The sequence below is a fragment of the Triturus cristatus genome, chromosome 12, assembly GCF_964204655.1.
Source record: "Triturus cristatus chromosome 12, aTriCri1.1, whole genome shotgun sequence".
NCBI lineage: Eukaryota > Metazoa > Chordata > Amphibia > Caudata > Salamandridae > Triturus > Triturus cristatus.
In genome coordinates this window covers 709,815,755-709,839,949 of record NC_140595.1, presented here as the reverse complement: position 1 = coordinate 709,839,949, position 24,195 = coordinate 709,815,755, and the positions used below count along the sequence as shown (strand labels likewise).

The 24,195-nt window shown below is 40.8% G+C and overlaps 1 protein-coding gene across 2 annotated transcripts in view; it reads right to left on the bottom strand.

Annotated features, from left to right (window-relative positions):
* Nucleotides 1-18,622: 18,622 nt before the first annotated feature.
* The window catches only part of LOC146780369 (hydroperoxide isomerase ALOXE3-like), a 554,429-nt gene continuing 548,856 nt past the window's right edge, over nt 18,623-24,195 (bottom strand). For both annotated transcript variants that reach the window (XM_085638540.1, XM_085638541.1), the window contains 3 exons: nt 23,772-23,872; nt 22,757-22,924; nt 18,623-19,315 (listed from right to left, as the gene is read on the bottom strand). In XM_085638540.1, coding sequence (XP_085494666.1) covers nt 19,136-19,315; nt 22,757-22,924; nt 23,772-23,872 — 449 coding nt within the window. In that variant the 3' untranslated portion in view covers nt 18,623-19,135. The remainder of the gene's footprint in view (nt 19,316-22,756; nt 22,925-23,771; nt 23,873-24,195) is intronic.

The following is a 24,195-nucleotide window of genomic DNA, read 5'->3' as shown; positions in this document are numbered from 1 at the left end:
ACCCGAGAATTCCAACAATTTATACTCTGCCTAAGGTCCATAAGAACCTTGATAAGCCACCAGGACGCCCAATCGTATCGGGTTGTGGCTCCATATTGGAACCTCTAAACCAATACATTGATTACTTTCTACAGCCATTTGTGATTGCCACCAAATCCTATGTTCGTGATTCAACTCAAATGATCCAGTTCATAGAGGATCACCCATTTGATAAGGAGAAACAACTCTTAGTAACCTTAGACGTGTCCTCCTTGTATACGAGCATTCCACAACACGAGGCACTTGCTGTAGTACAAGAGGTACTTAATACAAGACCTACTCCCCATAGAATCCCCACGGATTTTTTAATAGCAATGTTGGACATCGCAATGACAAAAAACTACTTTGTGTTCCAAAACCAATACTTTTTCCAATGCAAGGGCGTTGCTATGGGTGCGAGCTATGCGCCGTCCCTGGCAAATCTTTACATGGACCATTTTGAGTGGACCTTTCTCTATGATGAGAATAATCCATATAGAGACAGCATCGATATGTGGAAAAGATATATTGATGATGTCTTTATGATCTGGACCGGTTCAATTACGACCCTAAGGTCGTTTTTTGAATGGCTAAATGGAAAATCCAACGACATAAAATTTACAATGAGCGAAAACAGTGAAACTATAAGTTTCCTAGACCTTAATGTGAAAACGACTGAGGGGGTACTCTATACTGGACTGTATAGAAAACCGATTGAGAGAAATGCTCTCCTCAGCTATAACTCCAACCATCCCCGTAGTCTCCGTGATAATCTGCCCTACGGGCAGTTTCTTAGACTGCGCCGTAACTGTACACAGAGAACAGATTACTTTGCTGAAGCAACAGTTTTAACAAAAAGGCTAAGAGACAGAGGTTACCCTAGCACCCTCTTGAAACGGGCCAAAAAGAGAGCTTGGTACTGCCCACGAGAGACTCTATTAGAGACTAAAAAAAGTGAAAGGGCGAGTGATAGAATGGTTTGTGTCACCACCTTTAACCCAGACAGCCAATCCATCAAAAAAACAATTGTTAAGTATTGGAACCTGGTAGCTACAGAAATTGGGACTACGGAATTACCACTATTTGCTTTTAAACGTGGCAAGAGTGTAAAAGATACAGTGGTCAGTGCCTACCTTCATAGTCCCCCTAAACCAGACTTACGCTCGCAACTATCATTGCCACCGATCTTGGGCCACAAAAAATGCGGCAATTGTAAAGCTTGTGTTTCATCGATAGAGGGTACCGTATTTGCTTATGGTACAAAAAGCTACACGCGACCTACATTTACTAACTGCAACAGCAACAACGTTATTTATGCAATTTATTGCCCATGCGATAAAGTATATGTAGGGCAAACTACACAAAAAATCAAGTGTAGAATCTTGCAACACATGAGCAGGATCAAATGTAGAACACAAGGGGCACCTCTGGTGGACCATTTCTTAAGCCTCAACCATCCACCAGATAGTATGAGATGGACAGTAATTGAGAGGGTGCGGCTGCATCCGAGAGGTGGTAACATTCATTCCATGCTCAACTATAAGGAGTGTAGATGGATCCACTCTCTGGATTCTGTAAAGACAGGGCTCAATGAAAATGAGGAGACTAATAAACAACTGGGAATGTTATGCTTCAGGTAATTATAGATTGCCACTTCGCCTGTCTGTGATAAGCATGTTAGATCATCGACAATAATCCATAGTTTCATGTCATGATCACTATTCTTTGTCTTGTTTTTAAGGTGCGACGAACATTTGTTGAAAAATGCATATGTAATGACACCATCTTTATATTACGTTTATTCTATATGAAACACACTGTACACAGCAAGGTTCAAACCATCTTAATGATACCTAATTCTATACAAACTGTTATTGTATATGTATATAAACTATGTTTAAACTGGTTCATACGAATTGTCTGAGTGGATACCCATGTCCACTACTTTTGCACTATCTAGTACAACTGCCATTGACTTTTGCGGCATGACTTCGTTACATGATGTCAAACTTGAATTCAAACAAGCAGTGCAAGCTTTTTCCCAAAAACTTTTTATTTGTATTGTTTGTTCGATTCATTTATTGTGTTTAAGCATTGAAAATAAGATGGCACTTTGGCTTTTGCTGTTATGAACTTACTAACATTGTGCTGAATAAGAAAATGCTCGTAAGTTATTTTCTGAGTAGATTTCCAAAGGTTGAGCATTTGTATCATCCGCCTAAATACGTCATGTTCTCGCCCGATCTGGTTCTGATTAGATTTGCAAGGTTGAGCATTTGTATCATCCGCCCAAATACGTCATGTTCTCGCCCGACTTAGTTCCCATGCAGATAAACATTACAATTAATTTGGCATTCCTGGTTTGATAAACCCGAATAATTAGTTTTTTAGAGAGATCATTCGCCAAGACCCACATTAGTCCTGTTTCTATATCCAGGAGCAGCTACTATTTAGCTGCTGCACGCTCTGCTCTCGGGCTGGTGGCGTGCTTCAGACGGACTCCCCGAGATTAAGGAAAACAAACCGAAAACATCAGGTAGGAGAAGTCTCCAATTATTCTTGTTTGACACTTGTTGAGTGCAACGTAGTCATCGGTAAAATGACGGCGGATTGGTTTATGTTGCTTATAGTAGCTAGACCTGGTAGAAACGTTTTAGTGGTCGATTATACACTGCATGGTGCTCGTATGCACCGAACATGTTGATTCATCGCCAACATATGAGACTCTGCAGATTCTCACTCCAATAGGATCGCATTGTTTAGTGTGTTAATGAAGGGAACCAAGGCATGCGTTGTATATCTGAAACTATGACCTAATAGTTTGGGGTCTTTTGAAATGTCTACAGACTACACGAGTTTAGTGGTATTAAATGAGGGTTGATTTATGGTTTTTTCTAGTTGAAATTGTATCCTGATGACTGTGCCCCCTGCAGTACTAAAGTATCTACCCTGAAGTCAGGTGAGCCATCACGTGGGCTACTAATTTCTAATGGTACCTAATGTGGGTCATACGGTTATCATTCTGATTATGCCTATCTGCGTTTATATCTGTAGCGATTCACACAGGTCTCGTTAATCAGAATGGAAAGAGAAGAAAAGATTAAATAATTAGACGAAGACGAATCTAGATCTTCTACAACACTGGTAATTAATTTTCTACAGCCTTAATGTTGTAAAAATTAAGTTTTGCATCCAATATGTGCTTACTAATGTGCACACATGTCACCAGGTAGTCCCTTCTGATTGAAATCGAGCGGCAACCACGTCATACTGGTGGACAATTGTCCTATCACCTACAATTAGGTGAGTTGATGGGGAAACTCTTATCCTCCCTGTTTTTAAACCTTTAACACAGCAGAGATATTGATCTATATATATTTATTTTATGTAGGCTGTTATACATCTCCTGTGTCCTGAAGAAGACCCGATATGACTGTATACAACAACTGGTTGATATAGGGTCGAAACGTTGACGGTTCCACAGTCCCGTACCAATTGGAATTCCTTGTATATACAGCAAAGTTAGGACTTGTGCCTTACAAGGGTTATTATCTATCCATAATTCAGCTGAGGACTTTTTTTGCAAAAATTTTGCAAAAACATTTTGTGTATTTTATTGATAATCACGTACATATATTGTAAATATTCACATTTTCACTATCACACCTAGTCACCTTATTCACTCTGTCACTGCGTTGCTTTCTTGCAAATATTATTGTATATACAGCCTTTTTCATTTCTTGTTCATACCCAAAGGAGTTGATGAATGATTTGAAATTCATATGAAAAACAAAAAATAAATTATTATGTTCTTTTGAATTATTATTCATTGTTTAAGATTAATTATTTGTTAGATCATCTAATGCTGTGTGTTGTGTCTAATTGATCTATCTCAACTGTAATTAATTGTTTTCCCTACGGAACCATTGTTCATATATATTGGTTAGGCCCAGGTTCCTTGCGTTATAGGGTTACCCCTGTGTGCTTAACTCGGATCGGAATTGTAGGTATTTTTTTGTCGCACGTATTTGTTTACGATTCGTACGGAAATGGTATTTCTGTACGAATCGTACTTGCTGGTTTGTAAGGTGCATTTCCCGGGAAGGAGTCATATGGAGAATGCGCTCCGTACGACCATTCGTACCCGGGTTTTACAGGATCGGATTCGGCCCCTTAATTGTATTAAAAATCTTAAAAGCCAAAGTAGTAAAAAACAGAAAAGATGGGGTTTGTTCCAAATCCAAGCACCCAGCAGTATACACTCACATCTTTTGCAAATTAATGTCAATAGTCAAAATAAGTCAAGCCGAGACTAAAACACACCATAATGAACTCAGTCACATCACACCACGATTCTGTTCACTTTCACCACTACAAATCACGACTAGCCATGATTCCTTCAGCGCATTTCCCCACTATAGCACTTTTACACAGTTCTCTCCATTCCTTATGAAAATCATAATTAGCCTATTTCAAGTATGATTATTGTACACTCTAATGTCAAGGATATTTGGTATTTTGTATATCTTGGACGACCTGTTCACCCACTGGTAGCCGGTTCGTGAGTTTCACCACCTATTTTGGTTGACATTGCAACTGAGTACATGTATTCAAGTTATGTACTAGACAGGTTTTTAATTTTCTTTTAAAACACAGCCTTGAAAAAGTCGCGGGACATACTTTCCCATGTAGCGACGAAACACGTGTCGGCTGGATGTTGTGTATCGCACGGAAGACACCTAAGAATAAAGAACTACTTTCAAAAGAAGACTAATTTATTCTGTTCAACTTAAGTTCTGTACTGTTATTTGTGAGAACACCTAACAATTTGTTTGTGATACAAAAAGGATGTGTGCTAAGGACTGAATGCCGAGACTAAAACAGATAGGATAAATAATAATTTCTCCTTGATCCGTCAAACAAGTTCTTTAATGATTAACTTTTCATGTCAATCAATGATCCTTCAGGCCTTTGGAATACATTGTGTTAAACAATCCAACACCAATACCAATAGATTTCTGCTGTAACCTGATCAAGAGCTATACAGCAAAAAATCACTATTCTGCTTCTTTTAAAGTGACAGACATCAATACATACTATTACATTGGTATTGTGTGTTAAACTACACTCTGCATACCACAATTCACCATATGTAAGCATCTGAAAATCTGCTTTGATATGTAATCAATTAGTTTCAAGTCCATACTTTGCCATTCGTGTTCATTTATTTGGATCCCTTGGGAATTAGTTTAGTTTTTGGAGATTTAAATCTGTTGTGCTGAACTACCCACAGACTCCAATTGTGGTTTATAAACAATTGTTCTTATTTGCTTCTTCAGCACATGGGAAGTAAAGCAAGAACAGCATCTTTAAAAAGTCTGTCTTGGCACACCTTTTGAAATACGATTTATGTTTGTCACTTATGTTGGGTACATTTTGAGTTCCCTACACACCTAGGATGATGAATCCATTTGTGTTTCTACAGTGTATGAAGTCAATTAAAATTAAATGGGCATCCAGAGCGCTCATCTCTACAAATAGACTGATCTTTGATAAACCTTCAGAAAAAATACATTCTTTTAAAAATCTGGTCTCCAGTCTATTCTCATGAAACATAACATTTTGGATTGATAACATTGGCTTGATAGCCTCTCCATTTCCTTTCCTCCAACTTTCCTTTAGGAAACAGGATGCCTTTTGAATTTCTTTCAAGGCACAAAAAAATCAAGAAAGGTACAGAAAAAGTTTGCCAATCAAGGAGAAGGAGTCCTCATCTTGCTAGTCTTCAAAACACACCATAGGGATTTCCTGCTTACTCAAGTAACAGTGGCTTTTTTTCAGAACAGAACATGGAAAAAGTTGGATGTGTAGTGAACAAGAATTCATCCACATGTTGCCCTTTTAGTCAATACAATTGATTATTCACTTTGTGACCTATGTCAACTAATGATCAACCTCAGATGGCAGCCCCTTTTCTGTGGTTCTCCATTTAAAAATAGTAGACACGGCTTTTTCAAACAAGTATAACAATTATATAAATCACTCGACCAGATGTACACATTTCCATGCCAATGAAACATCATGTTCAGAATAAACACTGAACTCTCAGCCTAATGGTGACGAATATTCCATTAGGGTGCATGACTTCTATTTATACTTGGTTTATCACAAGTCCGCCTCTGTTACATTCTTGCAGCGTTGTAGGCTGTTTTGTGTAGCACTTTGTACTTCACTGCCATTAAAAGTGCTGGTCAGGTTGGCCCTACAATAAAATAAAATGAGTTTCTATTGCCCTTTTAAAAGGTTACCAGTTAGTCATAATTGTAGGTTTTCTGGCTAAATTGTTCTAGAGGACAGATGCTTTAGCGCAAAAGCTCCCACAACCATTTTTTGTCTTAATAGGATTTGTCACATGATATTAGTTCTTAAGATTATGGATCTTAAACCTCTTCCAAATAATCAGGGGCATTTTGTTGTATTGTTTTGTGAATCAAGGTTAAACTCTTAATTGAATTATTTACTTTGACAGCAAGTGTATTTCTCTTAAGATAGTAGATGACATATTTGAGATATTTCGACAACTGCTCTCACGACAATGTTCTGAAGAAAAATGTCTAGTTTTTTTGCAGATGGATATGGCCAATCCCAGAAGGAGGGCACTGCAAAAGCTTCATTTTGCCCAGATCATTTCACTGGCGGTGGTAGCTCTGCAGTTTTGTGTAACAGAATATTAAATATTTTCAAGAATCATTGATGGAAACTAGTATATTCATCTGACTAATGAGGGACATCTTATTGTTGATGATAGTCCCAGGGGATGTGGCAATGTCCATGGGATAGTTTTACTTAACCCCACCTCAAATCATGAGAGATTATTGGTGTGGACTGATCAGAAGACACTATGGGCATATGATATGCATATCATTGTCTTGTTGCTTATGCCAATGGCCTCATTTTCAAAAACGATCATTGGCAAAGTCAATAGGTCTGGCCTTCATTTTCAGTTATTATCCAGGGCTGTTGGATTGTACATTGCTTAGCTAGCCCCAACAGTAATTAAGAAGTACACTGGTATATTAATTCATAGCTTCAGAGAAGAGGTGAATGCATGAATATCTGCATTTGATAGAGGTGAAATCCTGTTTCTTTCTTTGCCCCACCTGTCACATCTTATAAAGGAGTTGAAATTTATAGTTTGTAGCTTGCCATAGTCCAACACCCCTGTCACCCCACCTACACCCAGCTACCATGTGTTTATTCAATCATCTCTTGGGATCCTAAATCTTCACTGCTCTTCTACAAATAATAATGCATGAAATAAATCTCCAAGGGTCAATGTACAATATAATGCACCTCCTGTAAAGTGCTGTTAGATCTGCCACAAAGCATAGCCTTGACCTCCAGGACTTCGTAATAAACCATGAATTTTGCTTTCTCATTATCACTAAAAACTGGTTTACTGATTCCTCCTTTCCCACATTTGAATTCCTTATCAGACAGAAGTACTCCCGCACACTCAAACGAACCACTAGGAAAAGAGTTGACATGCGTATTATTCAAAGTAATCTTCACATCACCAATCATAAGCTGCCAATCAGCAACTCTCGAATGCATTGGAATTTCCTTTTACCTCTATCCCCCAACAAATGCCCGCCTGATCCTGAACAAAGTTTTTTCCTTACACCCTGTCAGCTTCTAGCTTTAGGAGATTTGAACTTCCATCAAGACAACTAAGCTAATCCCTCCTTAGAAGGTCCTAGACATCCCGGAATTCAGCATCATTCCACCCACCAACATGAAAAGACACAGTCTAGATACCATAGTTTACCATCCCAATAGGATAAAAAAGAACTATACACAACTTGTGGGTGTTAAACATGCAGGATGTACTAAACAAAATGCTCTAATTTGTATTTCCTCTGGCATAGATCTCCTCTATTTTCCTCCACTCTGTTCAAACTCTTTAGTACCACTCACCATATCAACATCTTTAAAGCAAAACCATAATTTTAATCAGGACAACTCTAGAAAGCCATCACCGACCTGAGATGGTGGTGAAGCAACTTTTCAGCCACTTTTTCACCAACCATTCACCCACACAATAACTTTACATCTCCTTATTCAAGAAGATCTAAAAAAAAAAACCTGCATCAAAGTCAACTCTTCCATTGTGGGTATAGCTCATTCTCTTTTGCTATTACATTTCTCAAAAGTCACAGATGATAGCATTATATCTTTAATTAGTCAGCATCACCTTATAGAACCCTTTTTCAGGCAAACAGAACCTACAAACTATTACCCTAATGCAGGCCTTACATGGAGGTCAAACATAATGGAAAGATGTTTGCCTCCCAACCTGCCTTGTATCCAATCTCCTACAGCCTGGTTTTTGACAAACACAATAATAAAATCATCTTTCTGGATGTAAGGAATGGCATCCTTCAAATGCCTAATGAAGGAACGCTCTGCATGCTGATCCTTCTAGACCTCACCACTGCTTTTGAGACAGTGAACCACATCCCTTTTGTACCACCTACAGTCTGCTGCCTATATCTCTGACACGTCCAGCTGTGGTTTCCAAAGACCATGCCTAAGCAGTCAGGCTGATAGTGTTCACCTTCCCGTCATACCAACTCATTATGGAGTTCCCCATATCACCTCTCCTCTAACATTTATGTGAAACTCTCATAAAGGTCAGACTAATTCTACCTCCAGTTCTACTCCTACAACTGTGCCACTCAACTGTACCTAAATGTCATGGGCTTAAACAAAATTGATCAGGATACCAATGGCCTAATGAAAACATGAATGGGAGAAAACAGCTTACTACAGGACTGAAATCCTATTAGTCGGTCCACCATCTTATGAAACAGATTGAATCCCTCTGCACCCCCCCTTATGTTGCAACCTTTATTTTAGAGAAAACTAGGCACCCACAGGGACATCAACCTCACACTTAAATACCAAATTGAAGATCTGGTTAAGTCAAACTTCCAGCAACTTAAACACCATAGTCAAACCCTTGAGTCCCTCCAACCTTAACCCACCCCATACTACCAAATCGAAATGCAAATACAAAGGTCATGCCTCCCCTCCTCCTCTGAACCTCCTTTCCTTCAGAAAACAATTGAAAACTGTGTCCTAAATGCTCAACCCTTTTTGCGCTCCTAGGTTCTCTCACTTGCAACTAAATGCAATTTAGTTATTCAGTGTGTGCAATACTAATATGGTTAAAGAAACAGGACTCAAGCAAACCTTGAGCATAGTTCAAACAATTTATCAGGTTATTAACCAGTAGAAACTGCCTAACGTGTACCAATACTAGGGGTACCTGTAAGGTTCAGAGCAGTTGTGTTGTCAGAATTCATGAACCACATAACGAGGGAAGATAAAAGTACTGGGAGAAAAACACAAGTGTACAGCAAGGAAACGCACAGACCCACTACCCATTATCAGCCCCTTCAACTATGTTTTCATTGAGAAGTTCCAAGAAATCTGCAACAATATATTCAACTTCTTCATCCCCTTGGACCCTCAACCCCACTGTGGATACAGCTTTTCTCCTGTATTTTCCATTTCTCAAAAATGAATAATTCTCGCATTATTTCTTTGATTGGTCAACCCGTTCTTAAAAACCCTTGCTCAACATAACAGGACCTAACAACTATCATCCTATTTAGGGCCTTTCATGGATATCAAAAGTAGTGGAAAAAAGTTCTCACCTTTCCACTCCAAAACTACTTTGTATCCAATAGCGTCCTCAAGCCCTAGAGTCTAGTTTTCAACCCAAAAGAAAAAATAACAAATGATGGATGGAATGCTAATCAAATCAAACATTCACCCCCAGTCACAGCTTTGGTTTTAATCCATCGTATTTTTTGCTCACCACACCACTCCAGTTGTTATGAACGTAAGACCTATTGTGGATATTTACCAGGAGATGGGGGGTCCCTAGCTTTGGGATCAGCCTTAGGTCAAGTAGAGAACATGAATCAGTATCAATTTCCTTGATTATGCAGATGAGTGCGGTTCTGATCCATGTAGTTAGCCCTCTAGGTGGCCTACTATCTAGATGCTAAAGCATCAATACTGTACGTTGTATAGCCCTGCTCGTACATTTTGTTGACAGCCCATGTCTTCCTCAGTTCTCAGCTCATTTAGTTCTGAGCCTAGCTAGGTTCCAATTCACTAGCTTTAAGTTATTTGCCAGATGCTGTAGATTTGAATTTATGCCCAATGTGCTTGAGACAATTTCAGGGGCCAAATTATTTTCTCAACGTTGTCCATGTCACATAAATTCCCTTCCATGTCGGGGTACAGAGACACCTCACTTCCCTCACTGAGGTATTGTATGTCAAGGACAAAGTCTGTGGGGACTTTCTCAGCCATTGGAGAAAAGAGAAGATTATGCGGTCAATCTACCATAGTCACACCACTATCCATTGGGTAAACTAAAGACCTTAGACTGCCACTACTCCAACTTGGAATTTGTGCCCAAAAGCCTCTTTATCATCTGAGAGTTTCTTCTTAAAGTGAATTTTGTACCCCTTGGTGGGAGAGGTGTGCTGATGTAACAAAATCAAACCCTCTATCAGATCAGGAGCTACAAGTTTCAACTCGATTGAATTGTATTGGCCCCAGTGCGTAGTATGGTGTTTCACATGCACAATATCTGAATAAGCAACCGAATGGCAAAATCTGACATTTCTAATCCAAAACCTCATTTTTACAATGAGTACCTTCCTTCGGTAGAACCAGTCAGTAGTTTGAGAACCTTTGCCACATACAGAGTTTGTCCCGCTTGTGTTGTGAAATATAGGAGACACTGATATGAGAAGCTGCTTTAGGGAGCATAAAGCACCTGGACAAAGGACTCATAAAAGACGTGCCAGATGGCTTCAGCAGACATGGAGGCAAAGAGGAAGTTATCACTCCGTTAATAGCCATGTAAGGAGCCTTACATTTATGCTGTATCGGGGGCGGAGGTGCGCCAGTATTGTTAACGTACGGGTAACGCAGACCAAAATTATTCCTGCTCCCTCTCATGATCCCTTTAGCTGGGACCCAAGGATACTCTTAAGGATCAACTTCAGGTTTGTTGGAGCCCCTGGGCCATAGCGGGGCTGATAATCCTTTGATCTACAATGGTCGTTGAGAAGGAATTACTTGAGAACCCTGCAGACAGTTTAGCTAGGGTACCCGACATGTCTAGGATCATTTGCTTCAAGTTGCTTATCTCTTCACTCAGAGCCCTGATGAGTCTGACTGTTTCTACAAGGGTTGAGGGATGAGAACATTCCATGATATCAGTGAGGGGGAGCTCAAAAAGTGGTTACAAGTTGGCTAGGTGGAGACTGGTCTTGCTGCAACAGTACCAAATTGTTTGAGCACTCTATTTGCTTTATTACTTGTACAGACCCAGTGCTATCGGAGGTAGGGCAGCAACTTGATTCAGGAAGAGTTAATTGTTCCTTAGATTAATGGGTGTCCTCCTTAGGCACCCATGGCCTATTCTTAATTATTTCAATCATCTTCCCCCCTTTGGTTGAGCTCTCCGTACTAGAGGTACTGGTCTTCAGTATACTCTCCACCTCCTCAATTAGGGTATCAATGTCTTTGACAACACAACTTGCGGCCTCATATTTGGGCTGCTTGGGATGTTTAGACTGAGCGGGAGAACCTGTATGGATGGTTATTTCCTTTCTTTCCCCATGATAACACAAGCCGAAATATAAAAGTTACAGTCCCTTAACTTTTGAAGGTTTGTAGCAGCATCACATCAACCTATACAAAACCAAGACAGGAGGCCCTGCCTGTCTGTGACGGGCTTTGACGGACCTAGCCTTGGCCTGGGGGAAGCCCACGCTTGTCCCTTGCAGAGGTGATGATTTCAGTGCTTTATAGTGATGCAGGCTCCTCACTTGGTGCAGGGCTCTCAGGCACCACTCCTGGTGCAATGGCAGCTAGGAGATGAAGTGCCCAGACCACTGTTGTCCCACACAGCAGGAGAGTTGTCAGCACTTTATGGAGCTGCAGGTTTCTCTTCTGGTGCAATGGCAGCTGGAAGATGAAGTCCACAGACCACTGTTGTCTCGCACAGTGGGAATGCTTTCAGTGCTTTATACCACTGCTTGCTCCTCTCCAGGTGTAGGGCTGTCATGCACCACCCCTGGCACAATGGCAGCTGGAAGATGAAGGCCCCAGACCACTGTTGTCCCCCTACATGCAATTCAGTTATGCAGTATAAGAAAGGCCTCTTTTTGCATTATCACCCCGTTCATTTCAGACTAATGATGGTTTTTGGACTCTGAACACAGGGACCCATCTAACCAGGTCCAGTGCATGTGCTGAGACCCCTAAAATGTGTTGAAGTGGTTAAAAGTCCTAATTGGCACATTTAAAGTACCTTCAAGTCCCTTGTATATGCTACCCAGTGAACCCAGGGCCTGTAAGATAAATGTCACTAGTGAACTGTAGAACTTATTGTGTCATCACTAGACTAACAAGGCAAATCATGTATTCAGGGCTGCTTCAGCAGTCCAAATGCGAAGTTTTAAAACTGCAAATTCGACCTGGCATATTAAATTTTGACAGGCCTAAACTTTCCTTTTTAGATTGAGCATTTGAGACCTCTTGTATATACTTTAGTTTATACTTACATGTGTATGCACTTTGTGGGCTCTGGAGATCAGCCCTAGGACTTGTCTGCTTCTGCTTAGGGATTTTCTTTCTGTTCAACTGCCTCTATTTAACTGTCTTGATATAAAACGATCAGTAGTGGTCAGTAAAATACCAGAATTGCTTTCTGCTTGTTCAACCACCTCTATTTAACTGTCTTGATAGAAAACGACCAGTAGAGGACGGTAAAATACCAGAATTGCATTCTGCTGATGGTCTTTATTTTTTTTTATTTTTCTGGCAACACCCTCTATTTAACTTTCTTGATAGAAAACGACCAGCAGAGGCCAGTAAAATACCAGATTCACTTTAGCATTCTCTAGATTCCAGTCCATAGAAATTGTCTCCCACAAGCACCCGTAGACAATAATATTGTTTTCAAATCTTGTATTTTCAGTGATATGACCACCGAAAGCCCTGATTTTATATTAAAATCAGAGCTTCGGACTATACCATTGAAAGGCAATATTTCTCTCAATGTGTTCCCATACTTGGCATGTTACGCAGTTTGGTGCTTACCTTCCCTCCATGTTAAAGAACAGTTGATGTTTCAGCACCCAGGATAATGTGCTGCATAGCTAAATACAGACAAGGTCCCAAAGGCGAGACCAATTGCATTGCAAATCCTTGTTATAACTTATAAATCACTCCGAAGGTAGGCCCTAGAAGCCAAATATTGCTCTCCCATAGAAAAGCAATTAGTTACATTACAACACCTTATAATGCAAAGCTTCAATTTGGGAATCGCTAGAACCATGATTCAAGGACTCAAATTAATAGTCATTTAAAATCCAATTGAATGGCCAAGTCAGATTTGTAATTACTGTTTTAAAAGTGCTACTTATAGAAAATTGGCATTTTCCTGCCTAAATCTCCAGAATCCTTTACAGACTTCCTCCTCATTTGACACCTAGCAGAATGATAGCCCCTGCAAGGAAGTGTGAATGGCTCACCAGGAAAGGGAAAAAACTGCCTTGGCTGGGAGAAGGTGTGGCCTACACCTGACAGAATGGCCTGGGTGATGTGCCCACCAACTGCACAACCATCATGGGGGCACCCCTGTCCCAGGTACATGTAACTCACACCTCGGCCTGCCCCAGCCATTGTCCCAGTAGCTAGAGTAGCACCAATTCCAGTGAGGAGAAAACCTGTTTCAGAACTGATTTTCAGGTGGGTGTAGGGGAAGTTCCTCTGTTCACTAGACACACTTCAGGGGTTTTACCTTGTTGGAGTTCGCCAGAGCACAGAGGAAATGTTAAGGGCCAAACTCCTAGGAACCCATGTTGAAGTGGCTAGAGTTGCGCCTGAGAAGTTTTCCCTCATTGGCCATGCAGTTTCCCCTATTCACAAAATAGTGCCAGGCATAAAGCTGACACCCTTGGGTACCTTCTTCAGACCACCGAGTTAAACTAGTATTTCCGGTGTTCAGGGTGTGTCATGGCAAAGTGAAATGGAGGCAGTGGGTTTGGAGCCCAACAGTATTGGAGTTCGATGTCCTGGCCCCTTAGTCTCCTGAGAAGTGAGTGCAATGAGTGGGCATCAAGTGGGCAGAGGCCTAAAGGCCAAGTTGGGTATCTGCCTCTCGTGACTGTCTGTCGGTTCTCCATCCCTCGGCCCTTCTGTCTCGACCACCACTATCCCACACCGGCCAGCCTGCCAGCCCACTTCCACATTCAGCTCCACACCACTTCACAGTCAGCTCCAGCTCCCGGACTTACCTGGACCCGACCCACCGCCTTACCTCCACTCAACTTCCCTGCTCTCTGTCTCTTACTCCAGGTCAGACCGGACGGAACGATCCTGAGGCATTAAAAAGTAAAGAGACAGCAAAGGGGCAAAGAGGGGATCCAGCAAATGTGAGACCTGAAAGGGGGTGTGCTCTATCCTTGGCACACAACGTGAGCCCCCCAGGAGATGGGGGCCCTGCCTGAGGTCAGGTGGTGAATGTAGAGAAGACAAAGGGAGAGTAGCCAGGATTTGGTACGGCTTGTGGCCCAATGCCCCGCTTGCCATTTGGTTGCCCCACTCATCTCTGCCTGCCCCTCCCCCTCCCCCTCTGGAGGCCCCCTCTGAGGCCTTGTTAAGAAGACAAGACAAGGACAACAGCAAGCAAGGCTAAAATAAAACTAAAATTAAAATTAAAAAAACTCGGCAACTGGTGGTATGTGCACCTTTTTTTCTGCATGCTCATACTTCCATCCCCCCCCCTCACTGTAGCAAGGTAAGTCTTTCTGGAGGGGCAATGTTTTGCTCGGAACACCAGAGGAAGCCCTAAGGTGAAACTTCAAGCTATACCAACAAATGCAGACTCGCAGTACATACTAACCCCCACTGAGGCCAATCAGAGACCCCATAAATCTGCAAAACGCCAAAAAGGGAGACTCTTGTACTCCAGCAAGCAAGGGCCCAGAAATTCCCAATGGGTGACAAGCAAAAAATTAACCAGGACCTGGACACATGCAAGGAGGATATCCCCCAGGCTATCTTTGTATAAGAATAACTCAAGAACAACATTAGAGAGCTTTTTGTGCGGGACACTTAACCCAGATTATCAATCCTAACACAGATAATCCCGATCCTGGAGCAGGGAACAGACTATTTTGGGCCACACGTTTGCTCCTTCACATATACCAGGGATTAAAGCGCTACACTCAACTCTACCATAGACCCAAATTTAAACCGAACTGTAACTGCAACACTCTATAATCCAGATCCCATCTCAGTGAAAAGGAGAGCACAGCATTGGGGATCCCCTCTATCTGTAACTACAATCTCGAGGAGGGAGGACCCGGGCCCTAGGGAGAAGGAATGTATCAGGGATATCCTAGGCCAGCCACTTGGTAGAGTGATACCACTAAGCCCTGAGATACAAGTGATAAAAGGCAGTATCAACATCAGGAAAGAAAATGGGAGCTCCATGGGGGATTTAGGTAACCCCTCCATGCACTGAGTCTCGAGCTGGCCGCCCAAGCTCTCTCAGACATGACCACCCTCCACACACTTAGCCCAACAAAAAGGGATAGCAGGTACAGGAGAAGCCAAGAATGTAAAAGACAAAAGAGAAGAGGGCAGGGTAAATGCTGGATTGCAGGGAGAAAATGAAACAATAAGCAGCGGGCTAGAAAATGCCAGAGAAAGACCAAATCTTGTGTCAGTAGCACACGTATATCCAGAAGCACCGCCCGGACCACAGCCCACGAGGCATCACCAGAAGAAGCTAGCCTAGAAAGGTGCTCCTTTTCCTGCTGGTGTTCTGACTTCTCCAGCTCAAGTCTTATTCATCCACAGGAGCTCAAGCAACCATCCGGCATGGCAGAACAGCAGACAGCAACTGTGCCCCAGATGGCGGCAATCAAAAACATCAATAAAACACTTGATGCTATGGCCAACACCGCACTACTGCATACAGACAAGCTGGAAGTGCAAATGTCGATTCTGCAAACAATTGCCACTTTAAATCCAAGAATTGATGGTAAATTGGATCTCATAAACAATTTAATAATCAGAGCCCAAGACTCAGTCCAAGCGAAGCAAAAGCAAGATCTGTGTGCCTGTGGCCCAATAATAGTAATATTATCAACATTGCCAATAGTGATGACTACCTTGATTAATGACTTGAAAAAAATCACCCACCTCCCAGGACATCAGTAATGGGTCAACTCAACAGCACAGCCATCAAGGCCTAGGAGTACAAAACCTTACCAATGAGGACACCACACCAGTAGTCAAGTCAACCCAGGTGGAACAGGATGTGCCCCACAACATTTGGGAAGCAGTAAAAGCAAACACAGATTCTCCCCAGATGTCCACGCTCATAAAAAAAACCAACCTCTCCACTTTAAGTAATGCTCAGAATCAGAGAGGACCTCACAATCACACAATAAAGTCACAATGAATGACCCAAAGCCACTGGATGACCCGCGACCACCCTTTTCAAGGTAAAATAAGAAAAGATTGAAAAAATTAAACAACTGTTACAATAATAGAAGATTGACACTACTCCAGTGGCTAAAGTCAGAACCCGATGAGTAACAGGGGAAAGCTGAACTACCCATTTCAAAAGAAAACAGGGACCACAAACTGGAAAAGAGGCTGAAACTGGTAACTCGGGCCCCTGACCCGAACCAAAAGAAGGCAACTAAGGAAGCTTTGGAGGTCATAACTATAACAAACAAGGCCACGACCTCAGAAAAAGCCATTTATTTAGTGTGGCCTCTGGAAAAAGACAAAAACAACAGTTGATGGACAGAATGCAGAACAATGTCATACATTCACCCCAGTACAGAGATCTTGGCCTAAATCCATCATGTTTTTGCTCACCATGCCATTCCAGTTTGAACCCAGCCATATGCAAATCAGTCTTGACCCTGTGCCTCATGGGAACAGTCCAGCCTGAACTGCCACGCCAGGTCCTCCCTGGACTGGAAACAAGCATCCTAGGACCGGTTTCGGGGTTTCACCCTTCTTCAGCCAGGATAGCTTGATTCCAGTCGCATGGAGAGCACGGGACTCACGTCTGAGCATACCCGTCCCACTCGGGGTGACAAATGCAAAGACATCCCGCCTACTTCCTGGAGTTAGATGCATGCATAAATAAAGGGACAGGAGAGTGAACCAAAAAATAGGAACATGTCCACCACTGGTTCAGTTCTTAGTGTCACCACAAGGGGAAGCCGACACCCGGTAATCAGGGAAGAGACAAATACGGCAAGCAGATCTGGGGAAGGCAACTATTGTATTACCCAATTTAAAACATTAAAGGATTGGGTGTGGCTATCAAGTGTACTAAAGTCCCGCTACTAGCTCAGGGACACAAAACACCATAAACTGGAGAAGGGGCCCGTCTAAAAATCAGCTCATGGCATATAGGCGGTCTAACCGACTCATCAGTTAAAAACAAAACTATAAATATGTTGCAGAGACACATTATTGCACTCCAAGAAACATGGGCATTAAACTCTTTCCCCTGGCCAGATTTTACAGCATATGAATCCCCTGCAGTGGCCTCACAAGCCGGGGACTTGACTCTGGCAGGGTGTCAATCTACGTGAAGAATGATTTAATGACAACAACTATGGTGTTAAATGTAAGAAAAGGGGACTATGTCATCTTGAAAATAATTCTGACCTGCAGTGGACAAACAAGGTCAATGCTATCCCTCATTGTAGGTTAAATCTATCTACACCCAGTTAGGTCAAGAAGAGAATCAACCTTGACATCATTGCTCCCAACTTTGCCGGATGTCATCACATCAAATGTGGATAATATATGGATAATTATGGATGGTCTTAACACCAACTTAATGGAGGATGACATGAACAACAGCTCAACGGGTCTTGATGAAGAGATTTGAATCATACCGCCAATCAATGTGCAATATCAAAGGAGGGAGAAACAAGGCAATGCACAAAACACTGGGACCGCCAGCCTTTTCATGGTGGAGAACCACCATGAAAAGGCTGGTGGTGCAGGAACAAAGCCATGTCCCCCCGCCATGGGAATACATTCAGAGGGGCACAACATGTGCACCCCTGTCTGCATTCCCCCCAGTTCCAGCACACCATGAACATCACCGTCCATGCTGTGCTGGAACTTTTTGTCTCCTTCCCATTGCTGTGCCTGTTTTAAGGCACCCTCATGGGAAAGTCCAAAAGACCGCCGACCATAGTATGAGTTGTAATTTTACAACTCATAATACGGCTGGCGGTCAATGCTTGGGTTTGGTGCAGCGGTGCCCGGGTTGAGCCCGGCGCCGCTGCGCCAAACTCATAATCAGGGTCTTTGTTGTCACTTCCCTCGCCTCTTCACTCATTAAAGGCCCAGAATACCATTTACCACATTAATGGTCTACACCAGCAAAGGCAAGTGGATGCAGGTACACATTTCTAAATAGTTCAAAGAAAACGACACATTTTATGATCATGTCTCTAATTTGCAAAGCTTGTTTATTAAAGAATCTTGCTAACAAGAACAGATATTCAGCGCACCTTCATTTGTATTCCACAATATTGTTTGCTTGGCTAGTTCTCTAATGGTGACAAGTCTGCATCAATTACATATATCACTTTCTCTTCATGAATCAGTGTTGTCTATAACTTACTCAGGGACAACAGGGAAATCTCTGGTTCCTTCATCTTTTAAGTCCTTCTAAGACAGATGTTTGGAAGATACCAGATGTAAATTAGATCTCATTTGTGAGCAAAATGCCTTGGTTTCTGTGAATGATTTTCTTTCGCTGCACCTGACCTATTCCAAAAACAGTCTGTTTCCGTTTTTAGCTCCTGTAACACTGGAGCGCTTGAAGTGAACCCTGTCCAAAGTCCAGTGATACTAGTACTTGGCTCATCATCATCTAGAACAGAGTGGGATGTGGACCAAGAGATGCAATTTACTGACCAGGGAGGAGCGTGGAATGTTGTTGTTGGTTGGTTAGTTGCAGTTATATGGAGACGCTGTTCTCAATCACTTTGGGGTTCAGGTAGTTGTACTTGAGAGGCAGGGATGCGTTTCTGCTTTCAATCTCTGCAGATATCTGGGACAAGCGTTCCTGGAATGCCTTGATGCACCGTTTGGGTTCCTCCTCAGTAAAAAGTTCATCAGGATATGTGCCTAAAGGCCTCTTTAAAATAAACATTAAAAAAATAAAAAGTTTAACCTCATTAATCAAAAGAATATATTACAGAAGCAACCAAAAAGCAAGGAACACTGGTGGACGTTTTTTAAGTGATCATGTTGGCTTAGAACAGCTTAAACATGGAATCAGCTTTACTTGCCTCCCTCAGCTCCTTGTTTTTTTCAGTGATTCTCATCTTTTAGCTCACTCTGTAAGAGATCACTACTGATCCCATGGCAACTTTGGGTCTGTCAAGGGTCTATCCTAGGGCCAGTACTATTCTCCCTATACACCAGCTCCCTTGATGACATCTCATGTGACTGCTTTTCTTGCCTTTACACTGATTGCACAATATTATCCTTTCACACCCTGTATTCATAAATGTGACTGCTTCTCGGTGAGCAGATGCTGGATAGCTCTCATGTCTTTCGTTTAACTCCACCAAAACTGAGGCCCATTACTTTCTCTATGCCTCCAATCCGACATCCCGGTGCCCAGTTCTATAGACATTCATTGAGACATGTAGACTTCCTCATAATCAGCCAGAAACCTTGGGGTACACTCTAACTCTTCCATTATCATGGGCACTGTAGCACACAACCACATATTAAATGGTATTTGGACAAAATATTGAGTTATAAATATTGACTCACACAAATATTGTGTTTTTAATATCATTCTACATAAATATCATGTGTAGAAATATCGTTGACAAAAATATCCATTTATTTAAGTTAAGAAATAAATATTTGAATTGTATATGTTTAAAATTGTTTGTATGATTGTTGTTATTGTTTTTAAATATAGTTTGTAAGTTCAAGTTATTTATATCTTTATTTTAATTGTAAAATAATAATTCAAAGTGTAGCGGGGTGTGAGGTTTGTAGGGGTACAGGGTGGGAAGTTAATAATGTATAATACATTAATATTTACGTTTAATTAATTAATTATTTGATTATTAACTATGCATATTGTGTAATTAATATTTTTTAGGTGCGGGTTTTTGGGTTTGTCGGGGTATAGGGTGAGAAGTGAATGAGATAATAATTGATTAATTATTATTGATTTAATAATATTTAATTGTTAATTAATGATGTAAATTGTGTAATTATAATGTTTTAAGTTATATTTTAGGTGTGGGTTGTTGGCTTTGTAGATATATAGGGTGGGAAGTTAATTAGGTATTAATTAAGTATTACTTTTTAAATTGATAATTATGTAAATTGTGCAGTTAATATATTAGTTAAGTTATATTTTATGAGTGGGTTATTGGAGTTTTAGAGGGGTAGGGTGGGAAGTTATTTAAGTAATAATTATTCAATAATTAATTATTCATTTAGCGGCCCATTACGATGCGGCCCGTAAACGTTCAGGGATGCACCGTAATGGCTGTTCAGTTTACTTTCCGAATGCCTCATTATAATGGAGGTGGTTGGAAAGTAAACTGGCCAGTCATTCTGGCTGGCTTCCGATGGGCTCAGAGAGCCTCTGCGCCAGGCGGAAGCCGGCTAGCATTCTCAAGGTCGGGTCTTTCCGCTCCTGAGATTCACTGCACAGTTTCCAAGATGGTTTCCATGCCTGCCTGTCCAACATTGAAACCATGTCAGAAAGCATGTTTGGGAGCCCCCCTTTTGGTGCATGGCCTCTAGTTGGAGGCCAAGGGGGCACCTATGGTGCCTTCCTATTGATCCCTGCACATTGTGGCATGCACTGTGTGGTGCCTGGTACGGGGTGCAGGGATAAACTGCTCCTCCCTTTCCTCAATGGGAGCTTGTGTTACGGCCAATAAGAGCTAGAGTTATGGCCGGTTTACAGCTATAACACAACCTCCCACTGAGAAAAGGAAGAATGAGACCGAACAGTGTTCGGTTGCTTCTAAATGAGTCAGTAGGGACCGCCGAACGGGTGTCGGGCAGAAGCAATTCTGCCCAACATCAAACGAAGCCGCTATGTAGTAATTATTAATCATTACTGAATATTTTAGTTGTCTTATAATTTGTTATTTTAGATATGTTAAATGTGGTCTGCTAGGTATAGTGTGAAGATGTAATGAAATAATTCAAAAACTTTTTTATATTCATTATTTAAAACGTTTATTATTTAAATTGTTTAATTATTTTTATGTAAATATTTAATGTTATGTTAATAGTTTTATAATGTTATTAAATTAATATGTGTATTAAAATATGGTATGGGTTTGAAGTGAAGAACTTTTCATAATGTTGCATAGACTGGAGTAGGAATAGTAAATTAGGCCCCTCCAGAGTCCAACGCTTTTCATATATACATTTATATATGATTACAATTAAAAATAAATAAAAAATTAGAATACAAATTCAAATAGTTTTACATTATATTAATGTACATAAACCTACACACGTGTGTGTTTGTTTAAATAAGTACATATTTATAATGACATAATATATTTAATGTACATTATATTACTGTTACATGTTAACATATTTAATATTTACTATTTTTAACTATATATATATCTTAGAAAACAATATTTCTTATATATCTTTCGATATTAGTGTGAAACGATATTTTTGTATTCACAATTATATGTATAGGAAAACAATATTGTTGTACTCAATATATTTGGCACAATATTTCTGTAGCACGATATTTGTCTTTGATATTGTGTCAATGAACCATATTAAATATAACAAAACAGCCATGTCTCCTTTTTTACACCACCAAGACAAATTAATTCAGTAATAGTTTGTAAATTAGATTTCCTGCTCAATAGCCACCCTCAAATCCTTTCTTCTCACTAGACAGGGTTCGGAACTGTGCCTGCAAAACCTTACTCAACCTGCCAAGACACAAGCCGATCACTTCCTTTTGCACAAAGCTGGGTAGCTCCTGCTGAAAATTCGACCCTTTACAAATTCTTGACAATCATCTAAAGTGGGCACAGTACTTCTCCAGACTAGCTTTCCAATGTAGTGCCTGGCTATGGTCCCTCCAGGAACTTACTATCAGAACTCGCTGGTTAAACTCAAACCACACTGTACAACATCTAAATTCCGATTGCACCATTCTAGTCCCCATCACTGGAGTTCACAGTTTTCAAAGAATGCCCCATACTCATTGTTTCCAAAATCACTCTGAAATGCCACCTCAGGAGTCTGTATTAAAAGAACAATTAAAGAAGCACACCATGCCAAAATTGAAATGAGTCTACCTACTTACTATACCAAATATAATCGCTTTATTGTTTGTATGTTGCATTCACAAAAGCAGATGTTTGGTTCTATGCGTAAATCACCTCTCTGTTTTATTCCATCACACTGAATTATCTATGTAACAATCCACCTTACAGAAGACGGTGTATGACAAAATGCAATGCCAGTTATTCCTAAGTAAATAAGTCACAAGGAAGTACAGTTTGCCCTTAACTTTATACTCCTAACATGTACAAGGAGAGAATGGAATGCTTACCATGTCACCTGGCTCCTTACTCAGGACCCTGCCAGTCAGCATTAAGCGGGTGGTAGTGCCCACATCGGGCAAGATCTCGAGGACACTTTCCAGGGTTACTGTGCCTTTGGTCTTGGGAGGAGGTTGCCGCATTGTGCCTGGACAGTTTGGCATCCAGCTGAAATCAAACTACAGTGGCACAAGCCCAAAAAAAAGAAAAAGCATCAGTTGAAGGTTGCAAATATTTTAATTAGGTAGACTTCTATAGTACCACCACACCCAGGGTTGTCAGAGTGCTATATAAAAAGCTACTTATTTAAAAAGCCAACATATGCTATATCAACAAATATCATTGTTAGGCAGAAGCAGGTGTTCAGGTCAGAAAACCTGTGTTTGCTAGTTATCATATCACCATTGGAAAGAAGGTTGGAAAAGTATGCTTTTTCAGTCAGAATGTTTGCTAGAGTTTATGTACAAGGAATTATCACAGACCAGGGGGTATTTTCAAAATGATATGAACTTCAAGTCTCACACTTGAGGAATCCTTTCTCAGCTGGAAGTGTACCATCTTTAACAACTTTAACTAGTTACAAGGGTGTAAAACACTTGTGCAATGGTCCAGCATGAGTAAACGTTGCCCCAATTGTCTACATTTAGGTTTGTGCTCTTGTCCAAAGGTGCACCAAGCATATTAGTGAAGATTTAGTTCTAGGAAATCTTGAACAACCCAATCCAGAGCAATACTGTTTGGTAACCCTCTAGACTTCCTAAAGGTCAACTTCTAGGGATCCCAAACTCATAATGTGCTCTACTGATCCCCTTATACTGATGTATGTATGTATGTATGGATGGATGTATGTGTTATTTATATCGCACACCTAGTCTTGAGATAATAAAGTACAGATACCCTCCCATTGCTTCTTCTAATGAACACCTTTTTAAGATGTATATGGTAAAGATGGGTTTTCCAGACTCTTACATTCCGTTGGCTATTCTTCCCCACCACCTACAGTACTATAAGCATATTCACAATTACCTGCCCATTGTTGACAGCAGCATGCTGAGCGGAACTTGTGAAAATCACCATAGTCAGATACTTGATCAATTCAGCACGGGTCTGTAGTAATGAAGGCACTCCTGAAAGAATACCAGAAAAAAATTATGAAGACATACATCACATTTAACTGTGTCAGATTATGAGCCTCATTGGCCAATGGTAGGTAGGTCTACAGTTGTGTGGTTGAAATTATATGTCTGTGGGGTATTACATTTTGGTAAAGTTTCTTGAATTTTGAATAGGGTGCTACAATCTAATGACATTTTTGAAAGTGCTTTCTAAGTTTAGTACATTGAAAAATATTATAGAATTAGAGATAAAATTGAATTCTGAATTCTGAAATATTTGTAGAGCGCACGAATGCCGAGGCGTCTTGGCGCTAAACCAAAATTTGCAGTTTAAT